Here is an 11,837-nt window from a genome sequence, read left to right as displayed (position 1 = left end):
CCCCTGCTCTCCTTCGACTGCGGCGAGCGAGGACCCGGACGAGCTCGGACCCCGACCCCGACCCCTTCGCCGACCCCGACCCTGACCCCTCCGGCGACCAGGTACCTCTCCTCCTTCCTCCTTTCTCCCTCTCTCCACCATTCCCCATTCCGTTGCTGCCTCCGGCGGCCGCTCGCTGCCTTGCACACCCGCGCACGCACCTAGCCGTGCCGGCCCTGCTTGCCGTCCCGCGCGCGCCCCTGCGCCTGCCTGAGCTGCTTCTGCTTACTGTACTGCTAGCTAGCTTTTCAATTTTTACATTGACTAACCTCCTAGACAGACCCTAATCTGTGGTTAAACAACTGGTAAAATGACTGAATAAAATATGAGTAGGTAGTATATGATCAATAGGCAATACTAGTGGATATTAGGCCTTTTTACAGGCAATAATAGTGGGTGATGTACCTGGATGTCTGTGGGCGATGCTCTGGTGGTATGTATGATGTCTCCGCTTTTTTTGAGATTGCTGTTGCTATCTCACCAGATTATATGTAGTGTGTCATTCTTGCTATGGTCATGTAAGAGAAATGCTTTGCCTTGCTAATTTTACCATGCGATTTGGGGTAATCAGCTAGTTCTGGTCAAAGCAAGTGGTTTTCCTGAGCTATGCCTTGGTTAGAAAATGATGCATGATGGTTTGTTTAGAAGAGGAATAATCCGAGGATAGCACGTATCATGGGGTCAAACCTGGGACCCCTATTGTAATTTGATTTTGATTATTAATTTTTCTGTGAGCAGATGAATTACAGTGTTTGTGTTGTAATGAAACTTGAGCTGAAATAGAACTTGACAGCCTGTACAGTGAATATATACAGTCATTGTAATTTTTGGGAGTAATTTTTGGTGTCAAATCACTCAAGCAGTAACTGAATTTTAAACTGAACTTGACACAATACTATTCAGTTAATTTGCTTGGACAGTAGTATGTATGCTCATCACTTTATGTATGGTGTTATGCACTGTTATCTCTGTTCAGTTGACTAATGAAGCACTAGGCTCATCCATGGTACAAGTTCACCTGTGAACACTTGAAATTAGTCAGGACACCCCGTACTGATAGATGTAAATTGTGTCCAGTAGGCTTTGAAGCACCGGTTTTTCCTGTTTCTAACTCCGAATCTGATATAAACCATACTGTTGGCATAAGTGGTCTTTTGTATATGTGCTGATGCTTTGTTAATATAAAGCTATAGATGATGTTGTACTTGTGATGATGCTACTTGTGATCTTCTGAAATGACCCATTGGCGACTTCATTACGCGGGGATAATGATATTGCAGGTACCCCGAGAGGCCCTTGAGTTTGCCGGAATGTCGATTAACTTCCGTTCCGGCAAATTCGGGTACTCCATATGTCCTATTTTCAGCAAAGGTCATGCTGAAATTTTCCGTGAATTTTAGCATGACTTTGCTAAAAATAGGACATATGGGGTACTTGCGACTAATGTTGATTATCTTCTGCTCAAAATTTATGCTGCTATAATGTTGTAAGGGTACTAATTGGTCTCTTCTGCTGCTTATCAGAGATGGGGGGAAGCAGCCACCGCCGCTCTGCCTCACCGGAGTACGAGTTGGATGCTTTCGAGTTCTTCACTATCATACTTTCTTCTTCAGTATCAGCCATGAGGCAGGTATATAAAACGAGAGATCTCCCCTTCACCCATCTCATTATGATAACTCTGTTGTTTGCTACATCACTCCTTGTCCCAAATTGCAGAGGCTGCCTGACGCTTTTATGAAGATGCTGGGTGAAGATCCGCCAGATAATGTGAAGCTCCGACAGGCCGATAGTGGGGTTCGCAGGCTGTGGGACGTGGAGTTGGTGATCGAGGAGGGCCACATGTACCTGTGCCATGGCTGGGAGAAGTTCTACAGTGCCTACGACCCACGGACCGGGTACTTTCTTCTCTTGAGGTATGACGATAACGCCACAATGCTCATCGTGAAGGTTTTCAACAAGACTATGTGTCGCATGCGCTACGCTGAAGACGAAGATGCCAGTGCGTTCTGCCTCTTCTTATTCCTCCATATTTGGCTTTGTCTCACATCGATTGTTAACAGTCATTGTTGCATTTGGACAGGCAATGGGAGCAGCAGCAGCAACACTGGCTACAGCCAAAGCAGCAGTGATTATGGCTATAGCAAAAGCAACAGCGATTCTGGCCTTAGCGAAAGTAGCAGCGATTCTGGCAGCAGTGAAGACAACAAGAAGGATGATCCGGACTGGAGTGGGGAGAAGAGGAGCAAAGTGGGGATGAGGAGCTGCAGGATGATGATGGGCATCAGGCTGAGGTCCTAGCGCTGGTGGTGGCTGACCAAGGGCAAGAGATGGTGGTGGCTGACCAGGTGCAAGAGATGGTGGTGGCTGACCATGGGCAAGAGATGGTGGTGGCTGAGGATGGCCTCGCGATGGTAGTGGTGCCTGACAATTACCATGCACCGGTGGTGGCGCCGGCGATCCCACAGCTGGGCGACATGACCACGCCAATTGTGGTAGAAGACTACATCCCACAGCTGCCTCCACTGCCTCTACCGCCTCACTGCTCTTGGCGCATCAGGCTGAGGAAGGAGAAGGAGAAGAACAATGAGAACTGAACTATGTCAGGTATGTCAGATCTCCAAAATGATATACATATATACTTAGTTACCTATTTATCTCTAATATGCTTAGTTTCTTATAGGTTAGCTCCAAAATTACTTATGTTAGCACAAAATGATCAAGTTTACATAATAAGCTTATAGTCTTCTTCTTATTCTTCTTCTTATCCAAAATGACATATGTTAGCTTCATTTTACCTAAGTTGGCTCTAATATGCTAACTTAGAGCTTATATGCTTAGTTTCCTATAGGTTAGCTCCAAAATTACTTATGTTAGCACAAAACGACCAAGTTTACATAATAAGCTTATAGTCTTCTTCTTATTCTTCTTCTTATCCAAAATGACATAGGTTAGCTTCATTTTACCTAAGTTGGCTCTAATATGCTAACTTAGAGCTTATATGCTTAGTTTCCTATAGGTTAGCTCCAAAATTATTTATGTTAGCACAAAATGATCAAGTTTACATAATAAGCTTATAGTCTTCTTCTTATTCTTCTTCTTATCTAAAATGACATAGGTTAGCTTCATTTTACTTAAGTTGGCTCTAATATGCTAACTTAGAGCTTATATGCTTAGTTTCCTATAGGTTAGCTCCAAAATTACTTATGTTAGCACAAAATGATCAAGTTTACATAATAAGCTTATAGTCTTCTTCTTATTCTTCTTCTTATTCTTCTTCTTATTCTTCTTCTAGTCTTCTTCTTCTTCTTCTTCTTCTTATTCTTCTAACTTCTTGTTTATCATTTTGCAGATTTGATTTAATTCACGGAAGCTTGCATGGATGGAGTGCTTCTTTTTCATTTGTGTTTTTATTTTGTATCAATGTGAAACTTTTGTGAATTGATGGATAACGGTGTTGAATGAACATTGTGAAACTTTTGTAATATGTAACGATGGAACTATGTGTTGGCTATGTATGTATATATGATGAAACTTGTGTGTTGGATATGATCTGGTGGACGCAGGTAACATCGTTACATATGGCCCCCTGTATGTAAGCTAAGCAGATCTGTGTTGTATGTTATCTCTAATATTTTTTAACCTGTGAAAATATCAGAAATGAAAAAAAATCCCTAATATTCATACTAGTGGCGCACCACACAAGACACTAATGGCGCACTGTTATAATCACACTAATGGCGCATCACCCAACAGTGCGCCATTAGTATGCCAAAGCACATGGTTAAATATGGCCCCCTGGGAGGCATACTAATGGCGCATGGTGTTCTATACTAATGGCGCACTGCTCGGTGCGCCATTAGTATACCAGATACTAATGGCGCACCGGTGATGCGCCATTAGTAAGAAATACTAGTGGCGTGATACTAATGGCGCACCAGCAGTGCGCCATTAGTGGGCAAAACTGGTGCGCCATTACTAGCCTTTTTTCTAGTAGTGAGAGAGAGAGAGGATGGGTTGGAATGAACTCATCAGCGAGCTGAACTCGGCCGACCACCGCCGGCGATGTAGCCACACGACAAGGAGTTGCTGATTGATCTGTACGTGCCCACCTTGCTTCACTTCCCATTGCACGGCTGGAGCTTGCGCCGCCGCTAGAACCAAGCCGGTCGGACCCAAGGGGAGGGCGACTCGATGGGTCGATGAGGGATGCAGAGTACGCCGTCGACGGTGGTGGTGATTGAGGGTACCGTCCCCATCCACGTGGTGGCGAAGAGGAGATGAAAGGAGAGGGCGGCAGTGGAGCTCGAAGCGTGGGGTAATGAAGGACCACGAGGGAGGCCGGCGTCACGGAGGCACCCGCGGCCGATCTGGCTAGAGCTAATGTCTCTCCTTCCCAATCCCTGCCCTGCACGGCCTCACCCAGATGGCTGGCTTTGTGGGCCTGGGCGCAGCACTCGGGCGCCAGGTCCTTCCCAGCTGGCCGTAGAGCTCGAGGTCGCGTGGTGTATGGGAGAGGTCAGAGGTGAAAGAAAGAGAAGAGGTCGCGTGCGTGGAGGAGAAACAGAGTAGGAATGGCTTCCTAGAGAAGGAAACGAAAAAAGTTTTACCAGCACAGGTACTATCTCGGGATGGTAGATACCCTTTCTCTTGCTTCTTCCTTTTCTTTTTAATCTCGCCGCCACAGTAAGAATCGCCAGGTGGATAGACTCACATAGCACTCTTGATGCACACCTTATTGTTTTGGATTAGTCTACTGTGATACTATGTTCGTTTGCTCCACCACTGTCTTTTGCATACCATGTCCTAACTATAAGTGCACACAAGATTACATACAAGTAGATGAAAAGGTAAGATGTCAAACATTGATCAGTCGTCGTGTTGGACTAATGGTTCATTTGAAACTCTATGTGGTGATGGAAATGCTTCTTTCTTTTCTTCAATCCTTTTCTTTTCCCATTAAATTTCCGTGAACTAATACATCTAACTGAACTGTTGACAAAAAAAAGTTCCAAGTTTAATGTCTTTCTTTTTAAGTTTTAGGTGCGCTGTTAAACCTTGTCGAGGGAGGCGGTGGCGACTGGTGGTGCAAAGCCGATCCTCCACAAGGGCTTCTCCATGCTGCTACGCTCTCCTGTCGGTCCCTTCTTGCCTTCGCTCAGGCAGGCACTAGCGCGGCTGACCCACTGTTGATCAGCGACGGACACTGTGGCAACGCAGGTGTGCGAGGAGTCTCCGGCCGCTACAGGCTACAGCCTCATGTTTGGTCTTCTATTCTACTACCTTAATCCCATAATTTTCTGCTCGGACCATTCCATTCTTGTTAGTTATCACGTGGGATCCCATCAGGCCTCATGTGTGGATAGAGATTTTCTACCATGGGATTCGCATTTGTGAGGTTCAGTTGGCATATTAGGCAACCCGTATATTTCAAAAAAGCACTGACCAATAATAGATTGTGTGCACTGATTACTGATTCAATTTCCATGTTCATATTATGATATCTTTTCTGCTTGGATTTTTGCAGGGGGTGAAGCAAACACTTATTGGGAGGTACTCAAAATTTGATCACTTTGTTGTAGAATCACGGTGCTGATTAACTAATCCTTGACTGATTTTGAATCTTTGGCAATAGTTCAACATCTTTTTTTAATCACAAGGTCTAAAAGGTATGGAGTATCATTCAAAATCTGCAGATGATCAGTAGTGTCAAACCCACATCCTCTCTGCCATCTTCTACATGAACTGCTTTGTAAAAAGTGGAAAATTGTTGCTCGTAATGTTGATGTGCAGCCAAATTAGGAAATTTCCGATCATGGTGAAACTACACTGTAAAAAGTGAATCATATTAGTAATGTCTCCCAACTCTCAAATTGTTGCTTGTTATATTAATCTGCAGACTACCAAATTGGAAGATTTTCAATCATGATATGATTCTGAGAATGGATGCATGATTGCAGATGGCTACCAAACCGTAAAATTTCAACATTCCAAAGATGTATTTTGTACTCGCAGTTTTGATGCATAATTGCAGCTGCACGTAGGTTTCGGTTTGTCCAAGAACTGTCTATGTATATCGATAATGATTACTTCAACCGTCCCAAAATAAGTTTATTTGGTTTAGTACAATTTATACTATAAAATTGTACTACCTGTACTAAATCAAAGATACTTATTTTGGGACTGGGGAGTACTCTGTTTTCAAATGGCGCCTACTGCACGCATAACAATTGTGCGTGTATAAATTAGTATCATGTTGCCTGCACGTTGAACTTATAATTCTTTTTTCTGAATAATGTGTCATATTTTGATTCCTGTCAAAATGACCATTATTATTTGCTTTCTAGACATCTTGTATGTGGCTTGTGGTGATAACAATTTTTTTCTCAGGATTTGATTATGATCGTGAAGGGTACATTACGATTTACGAGCATTTAATCTTCTCTAATAATCAAAGTGCCGCATAATCTTATGTGCATTCATCAGAGCTATTCCACAATTTTGTCCCCACTTATGCCTTTTTACACTTTTATATGTGTAGCTTTTATTTATTTTTAAGACGTTCATTCTTTTTTTCTAAGTCTTCATGTGTGAAGAATTACTTCTGCGGTGAGCCGGAGTGTGACGTCTTCTCACGGGCCACTGTCATCAATCAAGGTGGTCATCGGTCGATATCAAGCTTGACGAGTACTTCCCGAAGGCTGATTTTTGCTCCCGCCGCGGCGCTGACCGAGGCCCCATCTACATGGGAAGCTGCTATTTTTTTGATAGATTGGCAGTGAGATGCTTGGATAGGAGAAAAGAAATCAGAAGAGCATGAGAGATAGATGTTGAGAACCTATATAATGCACACACATTTACATATTTCATGTGATGGTAGTATGTCGTCGTAGTTTTTGTGTTGGTTGTCCTACTGAATGTTCCTGTCAGTCCTAACTCATCACATCACTCTCAATTTTCAGTCATGCTTAGAGCTTTTATCTGTAACTCTACAAAATCAGAAAGCATGTCTAAAGCTCAAGGTAGTGTTGAAACTTGGAGGCGATCAAACCATATGCTTTTTGGGCTGTAAGAGTTTAAACTAACTATTGCTTTTTGGGTTGTACGAGTTTGAACTAACTATTGCTAGCATCCTAGCTTTGAATTTTCAGTTTGTATTTTTTTTGCAAAAGTTTGTATTTGTCCATGGTCAAGATAGGGGGCACATAGACTCCCAGGCAGACCTAAACTTCTTTTCATCGTGTAACTCCCAGCACGATCTAGCATAATATAATGTTTCCATCATACACATGGAGGTTTGGATCGATTAAGCAAGGAGCGAAACAGACACCTGGGAGATAATCAGAGATTGATCCATCTAAAGACAAATGCAACATCAAACCCTCCCATGGTAAGAATGCAACCTCCAGCTGCCCAGTTGCGTTCACTTTAGTATAAAAAATGTTGAAATCACTGAGAAGTCCAGCAGAGAATGATTAACAGACAAATGCAACATCAAACCCTCCCCAGGGTAAAAATGCAACCTCCAGCTGCCCAGTTACTATGGTTTCAAGTATGGTTGTCGTCAGGTCCCATATCTTCAGCCGCAAACAGTCGAGTTAATGATGAGTACTCTGGCTCATGTGAAACATTAAAAGGTAAATATTGCACAAGCTGCAGCAAAGCAAAACTCACTCTCAGTCGGGACAAAAAAGCATGGGTAGATCATGATCATATTTAATCGACGGCAATGACATGCTTTTCAAACCACAGCTGACAAGCACACTCAAACACACAAGTTTTGGTGATACATGGGACTGAAACTATCATGGCTCAGGAGAAGAGCTGCCAGGCACAAATACCTAACAGAAACAAGAGACGACGAAATCCAACCTGAAATAATACTGGGTTAAGCTGAAATTCACTGGATTAGGCATTCAAGAGCATCTTGCTAATAGAGACTTGGCTAGACTAAGGCACGGTAAGTCATTTTAGATAACATATAAACACTGCTGAAGACATTGATACAATGCGACAAATGCAGTGTCAATTAACAAGTGCAGCAGCCCTTCTTCACCTGGGAAAAAAGCACTAATCTGTCACTAACTTGATACATACATACATAACCTAATAGTAGCACCTAGGAGTATGTAACAGTGTACCAACAAGGCATGTGAACTCATCATCAGCTCAGCAACATAAATAAGAGCCATATAATGCCCATAACGATCTCATGCTACTAATATATTGCTTTCAAACTGTAGATTATGAAACAGCTAAACTAAGGGACAACTCTGGGAATATAACATTTGGATTATCTGCATATCATTTATGGTCCAATAAAGGACTCATCTTTTTCCTTAGCATCACCAGCATTTTAATAGTTTGTCTTTGTTATTAGCATGTGTCCAACCCTATAGCCAAAAGGATAGCAGTTTGAGGGTGCATGCTACCCACAATGGCCGCTAGATATTTTCCAAAGAGAAAATCAAACGGTCAGTTCTTACAAACTATATTCAGATGATTTTCTTACCTGCTGAACCGTTTCAGCACATTAGAACATCAAACCAGACAGTCATCCTATGTATCGTGCAACATTTCAGCTGCATCACATGCACCAGCAATGGTTGTGCCTAGAAACACAAGGCAGACATTTAAGAAAGTTTTAAGAAATAGACATATGGATATTAGAAGGCAACAGTGAGTCTGCTACATAGATGAATTCACAAATAAGAAGAGAAATTAACTCTTTTATGTTTATAGCTCACTACTGATGATGGTACCTGATAAAAACATATGTTGCATTTTGCAAGGAATACTGTTGAAAGCAAGACATGGTCTAGCATTTATCTCATTTAACTCATCCCTCCCGATGTTAAGAAGCGAAAACTCTACCAGAATAAGTGATCTTGGGCTTCAGCTTAAATAAAAGGTGTGTTACATGCAAGATAGTCTTGAATAAGTGAAAATGAAAACAATTATTTCAGAAACAATTTGGATGAAAAATCTTTTATGGAGTTAGCAAGATTAAAAGTATTGGATAGAAGAATACAGCCAGCTGAGGTAAAAACATGTTGAATGAGTTAACCATTTGACATTTTATTTCACATTATTACTCACTTGTTATTTGATTTGTTATCTCCCATATATGAACTATGAAGACAATTAAACTGAACGATAACACAGAAGGCTATAAGCTCATCTATCTAGCAAATGAATAGTGAAGAGTGAAGAGTGAAGATAACTATATTGAATTATAACATACACTACACAATATGGCTATAAGTTTGAAAACTTGAGAATCGCAACAAAGGTATTCGACATAACACAATAACAAGATTAAGCTACTCCTGCAATATGAGGACTAAGGATGAACAATCACCTGGCTGATAGAAACTCTTGAACGAATGATAGTAAGTATAACCACGGTTTTCAAAAAGTTTCCTAGACTGCATTGAATTAAGTTGAACCATATAGACATCATGGCCCACGAATAGAAATAGTCCGTCAGTATCCTCAATGCATCCCGCTATACGTATCATGTCAATCTGGGGAGGGAGCCCACGGATGGTATGCATGTCAATGGTCTTCCATAACACCCATGTGGCAACACCATGGAAATTTATAATCCTCTGCCACATTTGTAAGTGACTGCAAGTCAATATGGCGAAGCCAACAGCACCATCCTCAGCCTGCACGATCCAATGGCTGGCATGGCGGAAATCATCTGTAATGGGAGGCCCCTTGATCACAGCTAGGCTCTGCTGATCCAAATCAAACTCAAGTATGTCATCGGTCATAATATCCATCAACCAGTAAAGTGCATTACCAACAAGCATCCCAGGGGTATCAGCAAAAAAAGTTTCAGGTGGAACGGCTGTTGAGATGATATCACTCCATACTCCAGTCTCCGAGGAGTAAACACAAGCAAAGAATCGATTATCCTCTCCAACATCAGAGATCAACACTACCTTGAAGGGGCTCGAGTGGCAGCTTCCGTGCACATGGCCATGGTCGCTGGCAGCGCAGAGCACAGCCCCGTTGACATCATCGGTGAATTTGAACTCCGACGGAATGGGCAGGAGGCGGCGAGGCGCTGCTCGCCGGTGATGGGGGTGGACACGATGGCCTCATCCCGCCCCACGTTAATGAGAAGGACGCGACCGTGGCGACAATCGAGCAGTAAGAGCACCACCTCCGTGCTGCTAATAAGGTCGAATCGCCGAGGAGGGATGCGGTCGGGTGCGTCCAGTATTGGGGTGAAGACGATATCATCCCTGTTGCGCACGTGAAAGACGCCGAGGAGGGGCGGCTTCCGGTGGTGCGTGCGGAAGCGGTGGAGAAACTTGGGGTCGGTGGCGGCGCATCGCCATTGCTTGCAGACGGCGGAGGCCCGGAGTAGCGAGGAGGGCTGCGGCGGGAGACGGAGGAGAATCTCCCTCAGGAGGTCGTCGTCTTCGAACGGCGAGGCCAGTGCCGCCGGAATGCTGACGCGACAGATCACTCCGGCGCCCTCGCCGGTCGCGTGGATCCGGGAACGAGGGCGGGCGCGGGGGCGCGTACTGCGCCCGCGAGCCACTCCGGCTCCCTCCTCGCCCGCGTGAACCTGGGGATGGAGGCGGGCCACTCCGTCGGCCTCGTCGTGGGTTTGGGAACGGCGGCGGCGGCGGCCGCCGTCCTCGCTTGCGTTCATTTGGGCGGCGTGGAAGACCTAGCTAGCCACACACGGACGGGAGCGGAGTTGTAGCTTTTTTTTAAGAGTAAAATGCACCGGCGGTACTTGAACTTGCGAAGAAGGCATGCTTTGGTCACTATACTTCAAAATACGACTAATATGGTCACTCAATACGTCTACACGTGATTGCACGGTCGCTGTTCATCGTACGCCACTCGTCGCTGCTCCATTTGATCACTTGTTGACCAATCCGAGGCAACAGCTGGCGTTCGCGGGGGGTTATTTATGTAAATTAGGCCGGCGCACATAATTTACATCCATCACCCTGAAATATATGTGCCGCTGATGCCAAATTCCTAATTCCCGACTCCCTGCCGCCGAGGCCGCCCCCCTCTTCCTTGCTGCTTGCCGCCGCCCTCTTCCTGCAGCTTGCCGCCGCCGCCCTCTTCACTGCTCCGCCATGTCGACAAGCTCAGTCAAGTCATCGCTCGTCGACCGTTCAGTGGTGGTGCCGCTCATAAGATGCCCTTCTTGCCGCGCTCGTGTGAAGTTCTATCTCTCGAACACAGAGAAGCACGAGGGTTGGGTCTTCTACAGATGTTCTGTTGGTGTAAGTGGTGTGCATCCATTGGCATTTGTTAATTTTGGTCGATTTTTGTGGAACTTGTGATGGTGATTTTTGGCGTATGTTCGCTTCTTTTGATCTTCAGGACCATTTCTGGCATTAGGAGTTGGAATACGTTTGTCTACTTGCTGGATAATCAGTTTCTCGTTGGCAATGAAGCCGTATACTCATTAGGAGCTGCAGAGGATAGGAGGGAAGAGCTGATGCGAGTAAGGAATCGAAGATATGCAGGTGGAGGTGAAGTTGATCTTCCAGGCTTTGAAGATGGAATCCGTGGAAGAGTTGCAGCTCAAATGAGCAATCAGCAAGCAGAGGCACTCGTAGGGTTAGCCAATCAAATATTGGTGACGAGGAAGGCACTGGTGGCAGCACTCATTGTACTTGTAGTGCTTGTTGCTATTTCTTTGCTGAAGAAGCGATGGAGTTGATGCAGTGTTTCCAGTAGCATGATGCCTAGTTTGTTAGGAGATGAACTGGTAGTATGAAGTGATGCTTTTGCATTGTAAGTCTGAAGTTGATGTA

The 11,837-nt window shown here is 44.3% G+C and overlaps 1 protein-coding gene across 3 annotated transcripts; it reads right to left on the bottom strand.

Moving 5' to 3' along the window:
• Positions 1–7,295: 7,295 nt before the first annotated feature.
• On the bottom strand, positions 7,296–10,750 carry LOC119282272. Of its 3 annotated transcripts, none has more exons than XM_037562563.1 (4): positions 9,987–10,750; positions 9,398–9,776; positions 8,549–8,648; positions 7,296–7,689 (listed from the first exon to the last, which is right to left on the bottom strand). In XM_037562563.1, the coding sequence occupies exons 1-2, from the start codon at positions 10,706–10,708 to the stop codon at positions 9,770–9,772; spliced, it is 729 nt and encodes a 242-aa protein (XP_037418460.1). In that variant the 5' UTR covers positions 10,709–10,750; the 3' UTR covers positions 7,296–7,689; positions 8,549–8,648; positions 9,398–9,769. The 3 variants fall into 3 exon arrangements, with proteins under 3 accessions (XP_037418460.1, XP_037418455.1, XP_037418463.1); XM_037562558.1 differs by lacking the exon at positions 7,296–7,689 and adding an exon at positions 7,733–8,092; XM_037562566.1 differs by lacking the exon at positions 7,296–7,689 and adding an exon at positions 7,733–7,908.
• Between the last annotated feature and the right edge of the window lie 1,087 nt (positions 10,751–11,837).

Source organism: Triticum dicoccoides, chromosome 1A (assembly GCF_002162155.2).
Source record: "Triticum dicoccoides isolate Atlit2015 ecotype Zavitan chromosome 1A, WEW_v2.0, whole genome shotgun sequence".
NCBI lineage: Eukaryota > Viridiplantae > Streptophyta > Magnoliopsida > Poales > Poaceae > Triticum > Triticum dicoccoides.
The sequence above is the reverse complement of the archived record's forward strand: the minus strand, read 5'-3'. Positions and strand labels throughout refer to the sequence as shown.